Here is a 20,362-nt window from a genome sequence, read left to right as displayed (position 1 = left end):
TATCTGCTTTTTACACAGGGAAAATAGTATCAGAAAAACAAATAGACTCGCTTATCTGCTCCCAAAAGATTTATTTCAGCTATGAGTTCTGATTAAGCAGTTCCCATCATGCTCACACACTCTTAACATATTCTAAATTACACATGCAAATAAGAAAAACTGCTCTATTATTGGTAAGTCCTAAGTTGTGAGACCTTCTTCCTTGGAACACATAAGACAGACAGAAACAGGGGGGACCAGTGAGCTCACAAGTGAGTACTTACAGGCTCTTCACCACAAACATTTTATTTTTTAAAAAGATCCTCTGGACTTCTAGTGAAACCTGTTGTCTCAGAAATTCTCCCTCCCTCTGTAATAGCTTCACTACTTCTACAGAATTCCACATCTGGTCAATCCATCAGGCAACATTGACTTCATCCTACAACACGGACTTTCAGTGAAGTTTAAACAAAGGCCAAGAAATATTTGCCAAGCCCCTCACATAACCCATACACTGTCTATTATTTTTAAAAAAGTAATTGAAGTCTTGCTGTTAATGAAATGATCCACAGAGTCTGGACAAAATCCTATGCAGCAGTTTGCTTTTACAACAAATACTTAGTCTGAATGTTTTAACAAATCAAAAAAGTACAATATTTTGGAACACATTGTCAATGCTTACGAATAATGAAGACCATCTCAGCACTTTATCACCCTTCATATTCCCTCACAGCTTTCAACACTAGCTTCCCTTTACAGCAGCTTCCCCAGAGTTCTCTACAATTCAGTCCTGAATAAAGTTCTGAAGAATAAACCTCCCCACACAAATATCAGAACATTAGCACAAGCTTATGGATGAGAATTTAAATGTGAAAATAAAGACGTTCAAAGAAACCTGTCATTTATTCCTCCAGCAACCTAAACTCAGTGACTTTCCACTTACATAGCTTTTATTTTTATTTATTTATTTTTTTAAGTACTACATAAACTGTTACATTTTTCCCATAATGTAGATTGAAAGAACTATGGCTGTTGGGAAAACCATACATTCGGATAGCTTGAATTTAATGAATTCACTTTATTTTTCTTTGGATTTGTTTGCCAAATTAAATAGAAAGGAAGGCAAGGGAAGAAAAAAAATGCTATATACAACAAAGTGTGCTGGTGCAACTTTGCCACCATACACTCAAACAACATCCCAATGCAATCATTCAAATCAGTTTCATGGGTATCTAGAGTACAATATACCCTAGAGAGTATTACATTTGTAGCCTGGGAAAGAAAAGAAGGGGACATCTCAAAAGAGAGAGACAACAGGATGTCTCCCAATGCTACCTCAAAATCTGGAGAAAAGTCTTAATCCCTCTTCACCTTCAAGATAGCATTAGAAGGAGCCTAGCAGCCTCTCTCCTACTTCCCCACTGGCCATCTCTCAAATTTAACCTTCCCACAGGGTACAAAGAGAGATACATATACAACTTTTACATATATAGTTACATATATTTCCTACATCAAATAAAGTACAAAAAATTCAGTGGGAGGAATACCTGGCCATTGGACAGATACTCTAGAGAAGTAAAATTAAGATAATCCAGTCCATGGCAAATTCTTAAAAACTAATTAGTAGACTACTGAAAAACAACTTTTCCACTATATTCTCATCTCCCAGAAATGACCTAACAGAAGTTAGAATCCCCTGAAAGTAGGGTTTCTAATAGAGATGTTCTCGTAACAATACCTGTAGCACTGCTATATGGCTACTATAGTATAATACATTTATCCCACAATCTTGTGGAAAGCTTTCCATACAGAACCATTCAGAAAATATTCATTTGAACATGACATTACATTTCTAGTTCCATCTCTTATGTTGGCTTCATCAAACAATACAATGTCTCTTCAGTACATATTCTTTGCTATTTTTAATTTGGGGCACTGCAAATGTCTTTAGGGCCCCAAAGGTACAGTCATTAAAGGAAGGCACATCCCATTCAACATGTAGGCAATCCAATTTTCCTCAAAAACTCTTAATGCACACACACACACACATATATATAAAGACAACCTTCAAGGAGGGACACTGCATGAGACTTACCTTCGTTTAAAAATGATATATTTAGGGTTGACAGCACCTCTTCACATCATATGATTGACAATTTTAGAATATCCATATAATTTTATGGTTACAATTCATATCATTTGCTTTTGCCAGGACCAAAAAAAAAAAAAAAAAAGTGTTTTCTCAAAGAGAAACTATTCCTGGTACTGATTTATATATTAATAATAATATGAATGAAAGTACCAGTTATGTCAATTCTAACAATGAGAATGTGCTGTGAGGCTTTTCTGAGAGCCAAGGGGAGGCAGGTATTACTTTCAACAGAATAAGATTAAAGAGAGAGAACCTCCATAGTTGAGGCTGTAATCAGGCTTCCATTATTAGGCCAATTTCCTTCATTCCTTTAGATCAGGAAAAAAAAAAACTGATTCAAATATTGTGTGATTACTCTGAGGCTGGAGGGAGATTTTTCCTCCTTACATTTAAAGCAATTTCATGAAGTCATTCTACATTACAACCAGTTAATATTAGTCTGCAAAGTTTTAAAATGTAAAAACTTGAAAAATCTTAATATAATATTGGAGTAAGATCAATACTGAATTCCATGAATGCATTAAGTTTAAACAAAGTAGGGAGATGTAGTCTAGATGGAGCTACTATAAGGTGGGTGCATAAGCGGTTGGAAAACCATTCCCAGAGAGTAGTTATCAGTGGTTCCCAGTCAAACTGGAAGGGCGTAACGAGTGGGGTCCCACAAGTCCCGGGTCCAGTTCTGTTCCATATCTTCATAAATGATTTAGACAATGGCACAGAGAGCATACTTATAAAGTTTATAGGCAATACCAAGCTGGGAGAGGTTGCAAGTGCTTTGGATTAAAATTCAAAATGATCTGGATAAACTCGAGAAATGATCTAAAGTAAACATAATAAAATTCAATAAGGACAAATACAAAGTACTCCACTTAAGAAGAAATAATCAATTTCACAAATTCAAAATGGGAAATGACTGCCTAAGAAGGACTACTAAGGAATGGGTTCTGGGGGTTATAATGGATCACAAACTAAATATGAGTCAACAGTGTAACACTGATGCCAAAAAGCAAACATCATTCTGGGATGTGTTAGTAGGAGTGTTGTAAGCAAGACACAAGTAGTAATTTTTCCACTCTACTCCATGCTGATAAGGCCTCAACTGGAGTAGTGTGTCAAGTTCTGGGAGCCACATTTCAGGAAAGATGTGGACAAATTGGAGAAAGTCCAGAGGAGAGCAATAAAAATTATTAAAGGTCTCAAAAACATAACCTCTGAAGAAACACTGAAAAAATTGGGTTTGTTTAGTGTGGAGAAGAGAAGACTGAGGGGAAGACATAACAACAGTTTTCAAGTACATAAAAGGTTGTCACAAGGAGGAGAGAGAAAAACTGTTCTTAACATCTGGCGATAGGACAAGAAGCAATGGGCTTAATTGCAGCAAGGGAAGTTTAGGATGGACATTAGGAAAAACTTCCTAACTGTCAGGGTAGTTAAGCACTCGAACAAATAGCCTAGGGAGGTTGTGGAATCTCCGTCATTGGAGGTGTTTAAGAACACGTTAGGCAAACACCTGTCAGAAATGGTCTAGTTATTAGATAGTCCTGCCTTGAGTGCAGGAGACTGAACTAGATGACCTACTGAAGTCCCTTCCAGTACTACCACTTCTATGATTCATATATTTCTGTCTAACATTTGCAGGGCACCCTACAAATGGTGTATGTACATCCTGCCTAATTTATACTTTTAATATACCTTTTATTTCCTTAAAAAAAATCCTCAAAAAAATCCTTTGTAAACTTAGAATTCAGTCTGCTATATTAAGTAACAAATGTTTTAAAAGGTAAAATCATTAATGTCACATTAAAATATCTAAACATTTAAAAGTATGCCAGTGATAGAGAAAAGTAATGTATATAAAGATTCAAATCTTCTGAAAGTTCATAAATCTCATAAGTAAATGTAAAATATGACATTACACATGAAAAGAACTACTTTACCTCCATCCCCTTTTACTAGTTCACCATTTGTTTATAACTATGTCAGAGGTTTGTGAAATCATTATTGACCAACAAGATGCAGCACATTCTATACAGATCAACTTCATTTTCTCCTCCTTGAAAAATAAGCAACGTACTAGCATAGTCTGATAAATGGGATACTGTGAGGTTTAGGACTTACCTGTGTGGTGTGGATCAGGTAAAGCTGAATATGTGATCAGTATCTGGAAGATGGGATCTGTGATTTACAGCGGAAGTATAAACATGGGGGGGATAGGGTGAAATTTCCAGTTCACTCTAAGGAGAGGGGTGAATTGATCCTTTTGCCTTATTCTGGCAAGATAATTGGGCGTGCAGTGTTTGTGGCCTTCAATATGGAAGCAGTAATGCAATATTTTGTGGCTGCTTGACCGTCATGATAAATTGGAAGCACAGTCCTTTTTCTTTATCTTGACCTATATTTAACCTCTCATTTTTGGTTGAGATTTTGCAAAAAGGTTGTGGCAAGACAAGTTTTACAATACCTTGATGCCACAGGTTCCCTGACCCTTGTGAACCTGGATTCTCACTTGGTTATGGTAGGCATATATGCTATTCTTGTTCCATTTGATGATTATCTCCTCTCTGTGATGCATACAACATCAAGAGGGAGATTCTGAAAGGCACAAAAAGGAGTTAAGTGCCCTACTCCCACTGACTTTCAATGGGAGTTGAGCATGTAAGACCCTTTTGTGCCTTTGAAAAATTTCTCCTACATATCCCAAGCTGATATTATTGGATCTACCGGATGCTTTTGATCACAAGATGGTGAATCACCAGCACATTATAGTGGGGGTGGACAGAACTGCTAACTGAGGAAATTTCACTTGGAGAGAGCTCTCAGGTAGTGCTGGACAGCTGTCTGCTCTAATGGTTCTCATGTGGGGTGCTGCAGTTTGCTATTCTGTCACCACTTCTGGTCAACACACACATGATGCTGTTAGGCTAGATTAGCGCAGAGATATGGGTTGAAGTGCCTTCAGTTTGCTGATGACACCTAACTTTCTATCTCATTCCATCCAAGAAGCATCACAGAGTGTCTCTCTCAATGTTTGAGTGACACTCGGATATGGATGGGAATCAGTTGGTTGAGGTTCCATCAAGATAAGGTTAGGGTGATAATTGTAGTTTGTGGGACCAACCAGAGGGGGGAAAACAAAGATTATGAACTGATTTAGAGTGAGTGTTTCCCATCTGTTACTCAAGTGTGCAATTTGGGGGATTTGTTGAATTCCAGCTACTTTTAGATAAGCAAATAGCAAAAAAATAACCACGACAGCTTTTTGCCATCTGCATTTGGGCCAGGACATGGTGACTTTTCCTCTTGAATACAGAAGGTAAGTAAAGAATGTGGTGGCCCATTTGTTAAATATTTCACTATGAGCAAATAACACCAATGCTTCATAATCTGCTCTGGCTGCCTGATGACTTTTAGATTGGCTTAAAATGTTGGTTTTGACCTAAAAAAATCATATATAGCCAGGGACCAGCCTATTTGACTCCCTCCTCATGTGATACCGCCAGAGCTGCAATAAACAGAGTGCAGTGTTTTCTGTGAGGGTACCTCAACTCTGGAATTTACTCACCCTTGGTCTCAAACTCCCTAAATCTCTTGCCTCTCAGGACCCTCTGCAAAGCCCATCTGTTTGTACGAGTATGTAGGTAGGGCTGAGATGGGTGGAATTGTTAGTGACAGAACTAAGAGCTGGGAATTTGAGACACATTCTGCTGCACAAAGGCTCTTTCTCTCCTGCTACTATTATGCCATCATTTTATTTCATTGATATGGGTAGTCCTTTTAATATCTTGTCAGAATGTCTAAAGTCGCAGCCAGTGATATAGACCAAACAGGAATAAATAATATGCAGATGCCTTAGTACTCAAAATAAAGACGGGAAGAAAAGGGGAACACACCACCAACAGCCAATTGCTACAGCCATTCAGTAAGTGAAAACTAGAATTGCTAGTATTAAGTTTTAGCTCAATATAACGTTTTCCCTTACAATATATGAAATAAGTTGTCTTAAAGAAATACACCAAACAAGGAGAAGAGAATAACTGTAGACAGTATAAAGAAAAATTAATGCTCACCTCCAGCAATTCTGAGACAATAGGTAGTACTTCAGGGTTACAAATATCTATAGAATCATCCCGGTATGTTTTCTTTTTGTAACGGATGTTACCCAAGTGTAGTATTGCAGATAAGAGAGAGAAAATTCTAAAGAAACAAGAAATATTTTTGTTTTATTGTTTTTTTCATAATACCAAGAGAAAAAAAAATCACTGTGAGAATCTTGGAGCAAACATCGGTGTCAACAACCCTGGAATGACATTTGTTATTAGAATCCCACTACAATAAGAACTAAAAGAAAAACCTGCCACAAATCATCTATCATCCCTTATGTATTCTGATTTGAAAGCTGCCTGAAAATAGTGTAATATTATGAACCCTATTTGCTGCAATACTTAATATGAATACTTTGCAGTGACAGCACTTTTCATCCCAAGATCTCAAAGCCATTTATTAAGTATTATAATTCCCATTTTGCAAATGAGGAAAACTGAGGCACAGATAGGTTATGCCTGACAGTTTCGAAACTGTCCACTGGAAAATTGAGACCCTCAAAATTAGCATCCAACTTGAAAAAAGAAAAGGAGTACTTGTGGCACCTTACAGATTAACAAATTTGAGCATAAGCTTTTGTGAGCTATAGCTCACTTCATCGGAATGCATCCGATGAAATGAGCTGTAGCTCATGAAAGCTTATGCTCAAATAAATTTGTTAGTCTCTAAGGTGCCACAAGTACTCCTTTCCTTTTTGTGAATACAGACTAACACAGCTACTACTCTGAAACCCATCCAACTTGAGTCATCCAAGGCCTATTTTTCACTGAACACTCAAATACTGACACTCTCGGTATTTGTGCATACTTCTGAAAATTTTGTAACTAAGTCACTTAATCAAAGACACAACAGAAAGTAGTAGCACAGCTGAGAAAAGAACACAGGTCACCTGAATCCCAGCTCTCAGTTCAATCCACTAACCCAACGGTTTCATACTGTGATCCCATGTTACAACAGAAAAAAGGTCAGGCAACTCATACCTCAGAGAAATAGAAGGCAGTCACCACCCCACTGGACCTTGTCATAACTCCTGGACTGAGAACCACGCACTATAGCATAGGCACTCATTTTTAATCACTAAGTACACTGACATAACAGTTATTGCCATTTATTCTGACAAGTGACTGTCAAAATAATTTAAAAATAAACAGGGTTCTTTTTCAATGGCATTTTCTTAATCCTAGAATATCTGTTCCTTATGAGTATTCAGTCATGGCTGATGTCAGCAATAAAATACATTTGTACTACTTTTCAAACCTGTTAGCCCTGCAAACACAGTAAAAAGGAATGGAATTGAATTCTATTTTTTGTGTGCATCATCAGAATTGTTCACTGAGTTCCAGCTGTAAGGTCCAACTAGTTACATCAAAGCAACCACACTGACAGCCATATGCTGAGAGCAGAATTTGGCTTGTAGAACCTTTATTATTGATTCAGATGTTAAGGCCAGAAGGGACCATTATGATCATTTAGTCTGACCAACTGCATAACACAGGCCATAGAATTTTACCTTGTAATTTTTGCATTAAGAACATAAATTTTGGATGAGCTACAGCATAACTTTAAATATATTCACAGTCTCCATTCCTCTATGCATGGCCTACACTGTTTGTTCTTACATGTGTGATCTTACATTGACTGGATTAAAATGCATATTTGAATTAACCCAGTTTACCAAACAATCCAGATCACCCTATATAACTGACACTTCCTTGTTATTTACCATCCCACCAATCTTTATGTCAATGGCAAACTTTACTAACAATGATTTTACATTTTCTTCTACTTAATTTATAAAGACATTGGACCAAGAACACAACCCTGTAGAATACCATGAGAAAACTCTCCGTCTGATGATGAATCTCCTTTAATAATTACCTTTCAAGACCTATCAGCCAATTTTTAATCCATTTAATGTGCTACACTATTTTTGGAGAGTGTTGTTTTTTCTTGGTGATGATGCTTATTGAGGAGAGAATCCAGGCTGCCTTTCAGATCCCAGGCTGGGTTTGCAGGGCTGACAGCTGGGGACCCGTCTTTTTAGTTGTAAAATTAGGCGTATTTAATCTGGAAAGCACTGAGACAAAGATGGAACCGCACACTATTTTAATAGTCACGTTTATAGAATACACCCACTCGTCAACATTCCTCTGTGGTTCTCTTTTCTTTGTATGTCTATGTCTCAACCTAAACATGTTACCCTTTTTTGTTATTGTTGTAAAAAGCAAATTTCACATACTTAGCCACTTACATTGAAGAATTCACTAATTTTTCTTTTTCAAAACAGTAGAAGACAAAGCATTTGTCAACGTACACAGACAAAGCAGGAGAAATAAAAGGAAACCCGACACTGAGCTCAGCTGCCTGATGCTCAAAAATGGAGTGGTGGCAGAATATAGCGAGCAATCTAGCCATACAGTAACAATTAATTTCTGCTGCAATATTTAGTAAAATAGTTTTGTCTGGACTGAGAGGCAATGACATTTGTTCATGTAGCACAAGTGAATGTAATGTAGAAGAAAATGTAAAATCATTGCTAGTAAAGTGTGCGTCTTTTCCGCTTACTTGCGGAGTTGGGGTTTGAACACTGGGGTCCGGGAGATGAAGATGGGAGATTAAGCATGCAAGTACACACAAGGAGTTTCTCTGCATATGCATGGGTAAGGAATGTGTTAGTATCTTCTCTGCTTGTTTGACAAGGCTGAGTTTGCATAGACATGCAAAACACTTGAAGAAAGCATAATTGCAGCATCAATTCTTTTCTGCTGGGCAAGGAGTTTCTTTGTTTAACTGGAGTAGGATTTGTGAGGGGGCGGGGGTTGAGAAAGTGGAAAGACTGAATAGGGGTGGGGTGCATATGGCGGGGTGGGGGATGTTGGAGGTCCAGGCTGTACATCACATTATCCAGGCTTTTAAGCTTTCCGTCTCCTTGGCCTTATCTAGATTAAGAAAAAAGGTGCTTTTTTAAAAACTGGGTTAGGTCACACTAAGGTAGACTGCAAAAAGAAAAGGAGTACTTGTGGCACCTTAGAGACTAACAAATTTATTTGAGCATAAGCTTTCGTGAGCTACAGCTCACTTCATCGGATGCATTCAGTGGAAAATACAGTGGGGATATTTATATACACATACAGAGAACATGAAACAATGGGTTTTATCATACACACTGTAAGGAGAGTGATCACTTAAGATGAGCCATCACCAACAGCGGGGGGGGGGGAGGAGGAAAACCTTTCATGGTGACAAGCAAGGTAGGCCATTTCCAGCAGTTAACAAGAACATCTGAGGAACAGTGGGGGGTGGGGTGGGGTGCGGGGGAGAAATAACATGGAGAAATAGTTTTACTTTGTGTAATGACTCATCCATTCCCAGTCTCTATTCAAGCCTAAGTTAATTGTATCCAGTTTGCGAATTAATTCCAATTCAGCAGTCTCTCGTTGGAGTCTGTTTTTGAAGGTTTTTTTGTTGAAGGCTAGCCACCCTGAGGTCTGTAATCGAGTGACCGGAGAGACTGAAGTGTTCTCCAACTGGTTTTTGAATGTTTAAGATGTAAAATTTTTGAATTTTTGAGATGTAAAACTATCTACACTAGGTGCTGATGATGTTTCAAATGGATTAGTTAATTCAATTTTTAAAAAACCAATGAAGCAGTCATCTCCTGCTTCCCACATAATAATCCAGTGACCAGGGTACTTCACTAAGAAAATGAATCCAATTGTTTGGATCAAAATAATTTAAACACATTTTTACTCTTTTAAAAAAAATAAATATATGTAGGGACTTGGGCTATGTCTACACTGGCAACTGAATGACAAAACTTGTGTCTTTCAGAGGTGTTGGGAAAAAAAACTCTTAAAAACCTCTAAGGATGGAGATTCCACCACCTCCCTAGGTAATCCATTCCAGTGCTTCACCACCTTCCTCATGAAAGAGTGTTTCCTAATACCCAACCTAGACCTCCCTCATTGCAACTTGAGACCATTAATCCTTGTTCTGTCATCTGTCACCACTGAGAACAGCCGAGCTCCATCCTCACCAGTGCCAAATAGAGGGGAATAATCACTTCCCTCGATCTGCTGGCAATGCTCTAACTATTGCAGCCCAATATGCCATTATGTTGCTGAAAGCTGTGTAGTGTAGACATAGCCATAGTGGTGTTCAAGTTATTATAGAATCTCAGGGTTGGAAGGGACCTCAGGAGGTCATCTAGTCCAACCCCCTGCTCAAGCAGGACCAATCCCCAGCTAAATCATTATTAAATTATCGATCTGTGAATCTGATGTTTTTGTTGTTGAAAACAATACTGCTATCCTGATGTCATTTTTTTTCTATTTAGTATAAATACAAACATGTCTGTTAGACCAACACATTATAGAAGTAATGGTTTATGGAAAAAGATATTCATGACTCCATCTAATAATTTATTCATAACCTACTGAAGACTTAAGAACTTTCAGTGATAATGTAGCTTGATAAAACTTGAAAGTACTGTATTGATAAAGAATTATTTTGAAGTTTTTGCTGGACTAAAACAAAATCTCTATCCAAACACTTGTGTTCTGTGGTTACTTTTCTTTTTTGTTGCATTTCCCCCCACCCGCACCCTCCCTAACCCCCTGATCGCCCAGCATCATCATGAAGATTGTTATTATTCGTCTCAGAGTGACACTGCTATTCTCATTCTGTATCACAACAAGATTGATCAACTCTATTTCTCAACTAGCCATACCACTGAATGAGTGGGTCCAGATGTTACATACAAAGACGTTTTTAAGGCTTCTAGAATATTTGGTATCAGCAATTGCATGCAAAATGGATCCAAGGGTTAAAAGTAAGTAATAAATAAAAGGTTACAGACAGAATATATGGACTGAATCATAATTTGAATTAAAGTCATGCAGAATGAGCATTAATATTCATGAACAATTCAAAAATATCTCAACTGACAGGAAGTATATCTTGTTTATATCTTTAAATGTTCTTTACTCCTTTAACATATAAATTATCAAGTGTTATTACATGCTGTCATATCAGCAGTCTGACAAATTATACAGGGCACAATAGAGTCACAGTCAAGTACATTCAGCACTGTCTTGCTCATTATGCCAGATATTAATGTGGAAGATAAACTCACTGTCTGCGAGTCTTGGGAAGAAATCCCACCATCTCCATGGCCAGTTGTAAGCGCTCAAAATCATGCTTCAGGTCTTCCCCTTCAACAGAGAAGCAATCCTGTTTGGTTCAAACACAAAGATTGAGTGTTAAAAGAAATGAAGACCAGAATGTATCTAGCTGGTCAATTCAGCACTACACAAATCTTAATCAGTGCTTTCCATGCCCTTTATCAATGACAAGTACATTTCCAGTCTGCTGCCTGAGGAGTGACAGACACAAACCCCCTTAAAATTAATAAGGAACAGCTTAATTAGTTACCAGCAAAACACACACCTTTGACATCATATTCACACTCTCCCCGCTCTGGCACCATTCTGAAAGTCCAATGCAGAATGAAAAGAGCATGCACAATATGAATTATGAACTATACCTATTGCGGGTGAGGGATGGAGACTCAGTCAAATAAGGAATGAGGAGCTAACATGGGCTTTTGAGTACTGTTAAAAAAAACTTGCTAGAAAAAGTATGTGCATAGAACTTTCCAAGGATATCAAGCTGTAACTTATTTCCAATCTGCTCTAAGTATTAATCTTTAGAACAAATGAGCCCCAGGATTCTAACTCTCAGACACTCCTAACGAATGTAAAGAATTCCATTTTTTAAATTAAAAATGGATTCTTTTACATTCTTTTTAAAAAGAAAATTAACTGCAACATACATCAATAGATTAATTTTCTGGGGTTAAAATCATGAATTTTGGAATGCTGCAGATGGGAGGCTTTTATATTTAACAGGGTTTTTTTTATTCTAAACATTAACTAATGTTCTGAAAATGTTAACTCGAGGAAATTCAAAATCTACTGAACTTTACATTTTGAGGGTACATGGATACTTTCAAATGATTTAGATACTGAACTCTTATGTTTTCTATAACCCACTAATATTACAAAACTAATAGTTAATGGTAACAGAGTTCTAGAGTTTTCATGCTTCAGATATACTGAGGCCCATCTATATTGGCCTCACAGCTATGTTTAAGAACCTTAGTTAAAACTATATGCCTTAAAACTAAACCCCCTTAAACTGGTTTATAAACTAGTAAGCCCAGTACCTTTCATGTGATTTGGTTCACCCCATGCCCACACCATGGGTTTCCTCTCTTGATAAACCAGATTATTTTGTTTCTTTCTATGTGAGCCACCCAGCTATAGCCCGAAGTATCAGTCTCCAAATCAAAGTCAGGTTGTGTTAAACCACAGACTATTTTATTGACAATTGTACAGAAAAAAATAGTTACACATATAAATAAAATAACAGCCCATTTTCAAAACTGCACCTACAATCACAAATCAGGTAATTGAGTGTACATATTATATGATCCACTCTGGTCATTTCCATGGAAATCATGATAACTGTATTAAGTGTACACACATATTTGTATGAACAGTTTTGAAAATCCACATCATACAGGGCTACTTGCATGCTATAGAGACCAGGCACTAAACAATCACAGAATACTGACTACTGCCTGGACTCTCATGTACACTCGCTCTCACTTTCAATAAATAGTGCAAAGCTGTCTCTCCATTCTGCATCCCAGTGTATATATGTGGATAAATCTTCACAGTTAACTCATTGATACAAATCTTCTCCTTTAAAGGGGGAAGATTTTTTTTCCTTTCTTTAATATGGGTTACTTTAGAGTAATGTCCACTTGCTGATCCTAAGATAAAACACTTTAATTTCAAATATTAGCATCAATAAAGAACACAAACATACAGGAATATTAGACAATATTCACTGGCAGTATCCTATTCCCCCAACTAAAAACTGTTTAAATGTAAGTGGATTTATACGTGGTTTTTAAAATCAGCTGTAATACCAATTGTAGGCGGAATCTGAATTTAAATTAGAAATGAATATGTTTGCATTCTATTAAAATAAGACGTATTAAAAAGGGGGCATTTTCATCAGTTGTGCTAAATTGAATTCATAATACTGTAGAAATATGCCTGCTTTAACTGGATAGAAACTCCATAAGCTCCATAAACTACTTTTACACTCTGAATAAATTTATAATCATATCATGTATTCAGTGGGACAGCTATAGCACAAAATAGATAAACCATCTAATACAGCAATGAGACAAATTAATTTTATTCCATAAACTGATGACAAGAAACAAACCTTTTCATGTGTAAGTAAGTGGTTCCACTTTGGCCCAGATTTTAGTGACCAAAAGTCATTAAAAAGAAAAGGAGTACTTGTGGCACCTTAGAGACTAACACATTTATTTGAGCATAAGCTTTCGTGAGCTACAGCTCACTTCATCAGATGCATGCAGTGGAAAATACAGTGGGGAGATTTATATACACAGATGTGCATGCATTTAGTATTCAGGGCTGGGATCTGTCAAGGACACTAAAAATCTCATTTAAAAATAAAAATGAAGAAACAGTGACTACATTCCTGTGACAACTCTCCTTACAGGATTTCACCCACTTGAAATTAGATCACAAGTTAATGGTGAAACTACTACAGCTGACTCAGAAGCAATACATTCAAAGCCAAAGGCAATGTGGTTAACAATTTATATAACAATTGCCAAGCTCATTAACCCATATGGAAAGGCTTCTTGTAAATAATTTATGTCAAAGCAGATGCTCTGCACACTATTTCATCAGCAGTAAGTCCCTATACTTATTTTCTTTTATCAGAATGGACAGTCATAAATTTAGAACATTCATGCTGTAATGACAAACAACTGTGAAAAGAGCCAACATTAGCAGACTGATCAAACTGGTCATCAGTATTCTGCTTAAGCAAAGAGTCGTCTCCCAGCCTTTTCAGCCTTGTCATACAAAAGCAAGAACTCTGCTTAATAACACTAAACTGAAGCAATTCAAGCACCTCCACTCTCAAAGCTGAAAGATATGCTTGTTCAGAGACGAAAATATCATGGGGGGGGCCAGTCATATAGGCCCGTGGTGCCCGTTCAACAAATTCAGGGCATGGGTGTCTGGCTCCACCTATTTTCACGGCTGGGTCTCTACCCCCAGCCCCGCCTACCGCCCCTTGCGCCTCCCCCAGTCCCACCTGCTGCCCCCATGTGCCTCTCCCTGAGCATCCCTGCCTGCGCCCTGAGCAGCGGGCGGCTGCCCTGCTGCTCCACACTTTGCTCCCTCGCTGGCAGGGAGCGGTGCCAGCAGCAGGCTGAGGCAGTGGTGCAGCTGCCACCTGCGGAGGGAGGAGGCGCACACATGTGATGGCAGCCGTCCCCCCTTCTGGCACCCACCACAGGGGAGGCGAGGGGGCTGAGAAGGGCCTGGCCCCTAGGAGCATGTGCAGTGACAGTGCCGGGTGACTGTGCTGCCTGGGTGGCTGTGGAGTCCTCCTCTCTGGCCAAAGCCCCTGGGGCAGCCTGCCTGCACCCAAATGCCTCATCCCCAGCCCCAAACCACCCTAGAGCCTGCAACCCCCAGCCAGAGACCTCACCCCCCGCCCCTGCACTCCAACCCTCTGCCCCAGCCCTGAGCCCCCTCCTGGCACCATGAACCAACCCCTCATCCACGGCCCCATGCCACAGCGCTCACTCCCGCACCCCAACCCTCTAACTTAGCCCTGAGCGTCCTCCAACACCCCAAACTCCTCATCCCCAGCCCCACCCCAGAGCCCTCAGCAGTCCCACATTGTGCAATATAGGGAAATTGTTAAACTGTTTCCAGTACATTTTTACATTATTTTAAAAAATATGTATCGGCTTACAAGGCGGTGGGGGGGGGGAGGGAAGGGAGGGAGACTTGGTCCCGTTCTGGGAACCACCAAAAATTATACAAACCTGCCACCCCTGAATATCATATGATGGTGAACAATTTGTTTTTAATTCCCTGCATAGCCCTAGAATGATCATATTCTGGACCCTATCCTTTGCATCTAATAATGACACAGCACTGAATAAAAGAGAAATCCATCCTTTTAATCTCTATTCAGTGCAGGATGGATAAAAATCAATGATTTAAAAAAAATCAGATTTTTTTTATTTACATGATTTTTTTATAAAATGCTTTTTGAGGGAAAAATCTAGCTAAAGATAGTTTTAATTAAGAACATTATAGCTCAAAGATATCTCATGGAGGAGGGATTATAAATTCTAATTCTATAGTACGAGACAATATATTCATGTAGTGTTTAAGAAAAGTTTTGTAAATGAGTTCCAATAGTTCATGGATTAGGGACCCAATTTTACAGGGTTCCAGGAGCTTCTGTATAGATTATGTAGGTTAATCTTTCTATCTACCCAATGGGACTCAGTGCTGAGTCTAGAAGATACCATCAGAGATTATTAGTTTTGCAGTTCTCAAACTGTGGGATTTGTGTCTCCAGAGATAACATGCATGTTAACAGCAAAATTGTTTTTAAATAAATAAATAATATATAGAGGTGAGAAGCAGACCTCAACCCTATTTGTCCCTCTGAACTTTGTGTACACAGAGTCAATCCGTTACCTCTCTCTAAAAGTGAAAAGTTTCAAAAAGTTCAATGAATAGAAGATTTTGGGGGCGGAATAGATCTAGACATGGAGAAGAAGTCTGTGAGAAGGGAGGGACAGGAAGTAGAAACAAAAGTGAAACTGTTTGAGCAGCATATTCCAGAAGTCTTGAGGTCTTTCTGAGTATAGCCTTCATTGATTTGAGATCTACCACACCATGCTCTTACCAGAAGGGAAAACCTATAATGGCAGCAGGCCAAAAGAGAGACCCACTTTGGGAATATTTTAATGAAGTTCCTCTACCTGTAGGTAAGGCAGGCATGCACGAAAAATGCAAACAGTGCAACAAAGAAATGCAAGGCCTGGTTGCCTGAATGAAACATCATCATCAGAAGTGTTCCTTCTCAGGAGAAAACTGCGTTGAAGATGACGAAAGGAACATGTGTGAACATGCGGGATCTTCAGGTTGGTAAACTTTTTTATTTTATACTTCTTTCTTAAGGACAGCCTGTCTTCCTTCTGAACTATTCTTGATTTCTCATGTTTGAGCAAAAAATATAGTTGTTACTCTATAGTACTATCATTTTAGATGCAGTTGTGATAAAAATAAATAGCTGAAATAGGCAGATCTTCCTTTTACAATTTCACGTTTCAAGTACAAGTGTCAGTGAATGCAATGAGTAATACTAAATGACAAGTATGTTAATAATAATTAAATAACTGTATTGACTTATTTTATTTAGGAGAATCCATCCTCAACACACAGGATTCTGAAGACTATCCACCTTCAAGATCACCATCATTTTCTATAGTTACAGAGTTACCTCCCAATGATAGTGTTTCACTCACATCATGTATGTCATATAGGCACAGTATATCACATGTAGCAAAACGAAAAAAAAATCTCCATCATCCAGAAACAACCACAGAAAAATTTGTGATAAGAACCAGCAGATTACAAAAAGAAATAATTGATGAAAAAATTGCCCAGTTTGTTTATGCAACAAACTCTCCTTTCCGTATGATTGAGAACCCACACTTCATTAACATGGTTCTGTCATTAAGACCAGGATACAGTCCACCCAACAGAGCAGATGTTGCAGGCAAATTGCTGGATAAAGTATTTGAAAGAGAAATTGAGCAGTGTGCAAAAGGTCTAGAGGGTGAAATTGTTAACCTGAGTCTTGATGGGTGGAGCAATGTCCACAATGATCCTGTTGTTTGTGCTTGTGTGACAACAGAAGAAGGGAATGTCTTCCTTACAGAAACAATTGATACATCAGGAAATGCACACAGCAGAATACTTACAAGAAGTAGCAGTAAAAGCTATAGCAAACTGTGAAAAAAAATTCAAATGTCTAGTACGCAGTGTGGTCACAGACAATGCTGCAAATGTATCCAAGATGAGACAAAATTAATTAGAAGAGAGTCCCAAGCTAATAACATATGGTTGCAGTGCTCATTTAATAAGCCTCCTAGCCAAAGACTTCAGTGTTCCAGAAATAAAGGCTAATGTTGTTGAATTTGCAAAATACTTCCATAACAACCACTTTGGAGCAGCTGCTCTGAAAAAAGTGTGAGGAACCAAGCTAACTCTCCCACAAGATGTGCGATGGCACTCAGGAGTGGACTGTTTTGAGCACTATATCGAGAACTGGCCTAAGCTGATGACAGTTTGTGAACAAAATTGTGAAAAAATAGCTGGCACTGTCACAGCCAAAGTTCTCAACACTGGGCTTAAGTGAAATGTTGAACACATGCTGAGTACCCTGAAGCCTATTTCTGTAGCCTTGAACAAAATGCAGGGAAATAGCTGTTTTATTGTTGACACTGTCAAAATTTGGAAGAACTACGTGAGATCTTAAAGAGAGAAATATGCAATGACAGAGTTAAATTACAAGCATTAAAAAAAAACGAATGGGACAAGCACTACCACCAGCTCATTTTCTTGCAAATATTCTCAATACTTGGTACCAGGGTCAAACCTTAACTGCTGAAGAGAAGGAGTTGGCTATGACATGGACATCCAGCAATCATCCCTCCATAATGCCAACTATAATAAACTTCAGAGCTAAGGGTGAACCATTCAAGAAATATATGTTTGCTGATGATATTTTAAAGAAAGTCACACCAGTGAACTGGTGGAAGTCACTTAAGCACTTGGATTCAGAGACTGTTGAAGTGATAATCTCACTTTTAACCTTCTGCCAGTGTAGAAAGAATATTTTCTTCCTTTGGGCTAATTCATTACAAATTGAGAAATCGTTTGGGACTTGAAAAAGCAGGGAAACTTGTTTTTCTTCCCCAGATTATGAACAAACAGGAAAATGAAGGTGAAGATGACTGAGTTAGCTGCAGAAGCCAATATTTTAAGTTTCTCATGTTGACCTGGCTGACATAGTCAATTTAATTTGAGTTTTTTTAAAAGAAATATTTCATTTAACTATTTTAGTTAACAATTTTAACAAAAACAAACCTGATTTTAAAAAACTTGAATGTTTAACTAAATTAAAAAATTCATATGCTTGTTTTGTTAAAACATTATATGTTTGCTGTTGAAGAAAAAAATCCAGAATACAGAATGCTGTTTTAGTTAAATAAAAAAAAAAATTAAATGTCTGGTGATACTCTCCTCTTAATACAGCACAGCAAGAAAATCCTCCAAATATTAATGATTAACTTGTTGAATTGAAGATAATTCATCTCCCAATGACTTTATAAATATCTGCTTCAATTACCTTTGGTAAATTAAATCATCAAACAATCATTCATTTTCTGATATAGCTGTAAAACTAATCTGAAAAGTTTTCAGAATAAATCATTTAAAAAATGTATAGCATGTACCTTCTAAAAAAGAAACCTACATCTATCTTGGAGTTGTGAAGAACATGTATTAAGGTTATAACAACCAACAAGAATGTACTTTTATGTAGAAATCCATGATTAAATCGAGTCTTCCTAACTAGTGATTTAAATCAATTTGATTTAAATCAAATCCACCCTGATTCTGAGTTGTGCCTCTGTTCATAAACCAATTTTTTTTATCTTTGAGAAATTCACAAAGAAAAAAACATACATTCAGGACCACCCCACACAAACAAAAAGGAACTTCACAGTCGAAGCATTATAGGTGATTTCATTGTCTACTAACCTGGTAGTACAAATAAATAAATAGCCAAACCTCTCAAAATACCAGATTCAACAAACTAAAAAAAATATTTACAGACTTTGCTGCTAAGAAATGGGCAAAGCAACTCTATTTTTCTTACATCATCCCGAGCTGGTTTTAGGGGGAAAAAAAAATCTGCATATCCTGATTAGCCTCTCTCAGATGTAAGGAGGATTTGTCTTATCTACCTCCTATTACGTGGGTTTTTTTTAATACATCTGAAAAATGGATTACTACAATCCAAATTAGTTCTTTGAAACTGTTAGTATATTAATCAGAGATCCCCTCGCCCCCCAAAAAAGCACTGAATGATTCAATATTCAGTATTTTAAACTTTAGGCAATTATAACCTGTCCCTTTTGTGGGTCTGAGATTAAATATTTTCACTTTTTTAAGATGAAAGTCTTACTTTTATTTTTGTCTATTTACAGCAAAAGGATATCCTTACAGATTACCTTTATTCCTTAAGATTACCAAACTCGGTTAGTATAAAGCACATTGATAGCAATGATAACATGCAATTAGATTTACAAGCATGCTTTTTTAGGTTCAAGACAAAACTGACCAAAAAAACCATGTACACATCATCTGCAGACCACACAAACCAAAAGCACATCTCTAATCTGGGCCAGTGTCGCTTGACTGAATTGCCGGGGGGGGGGGGGGGTGTAAAAAAGAGCTTCACGTTTCCTTTTTTGGTCATATGTATTTGGAAAGGTGTTGCTGTTAAGCTGTCTTCTTTCAGATAACACAAGAGAAACTATTTTAACCAAGGAGCTGTTTTTATTCTAAATAATATTGGTGTCTCCATTTTCTCACATACATGGTGCAGTATAACAAATTGGATAGGAAATTCACTACTGCAGTCATTCTGAAGGAACATGGAGAACAAATCTTTCAGTGCCTGTTCAATTAAAAATCTCGGTTTGTTGTACTTTGAAATATCACTGAAAGGAGTACTTTATTTTCACAAGAGAAATATAATTATTGCTATATCATGAAACCATAATTATACAATGTGCACAATGTATACAATGTCAACATATATGCACTATACTTAGGATAACATTATCATTAGATAATTGATACTTGGTTCAATTAGATGGGTATATTCAATCCAAATTCAGAGAGAAGGTTTAGTAAAGGAAAATGACCAAAAAAGGGATGAGAAAAAAAAATATTTGCATCTTCACCGGCTAAATATCCAAGCAACCACACTCAGAAGAAAACCTATGGCTTTGGTGGTTCTATTTTAAATTAACTAATTTTTCTCTGTGTCTTGGTGTAGAATAAAGATTCAAATAAGCAAAGTAGCACCCTACACCAGCAACACAGAATGCACATGTACTTGTACTGA

General features: G+C 37.6%; 1 protein-coding gene across 32 annotated transcripts in view; it reads right to left on the bottom strand.

Annotated features, from left to right (window-relative positions):
• Positions 1-20,362, bottom strand: part of MYO9A (myosin IXA) — a 471,574-nt gene that overhangs the window by 235,622 nt on the left and 215,590 nt on the right. For all 32 annotated transcript variants that reach the window (XM_038418673.2, XM_043494428.1, XM_038418680.2 and 29 more), the window contains 2 exons: positions 11,367-11,464; positions 6,199-6,325 (listed from right to left, as the gene is read on the bottom strand). In XM_038418673.2, the coding sequence (XP_038274601.1) occupies positions 6,199-6,325; positions 11,367-11,464 (225 nt within the window). The remainder of the gene's footprint in view (positions 1-6,198; positions 6,326-11,366; positions 11,465-20,362) is intronic.

The sequence above is a fragment of the Dermochelys coriacea genome, chromosome 10 (assembly GCF_009764565.3).
Source record: "Dermochelys coriacea isolate rDerCor1 chromosome 10, rDerCor1.pri.v4, whole genome shotgun sequence".
Taxonomy (NCBI): Eukaryota; Metazoa; Chordata; order Testudines; family Dermochelyidae; genus Dermochelys; species Dermochelys coriacea.
This window is presented reverse-complemented; position numbering and strand designations above follow the sequence as displayed.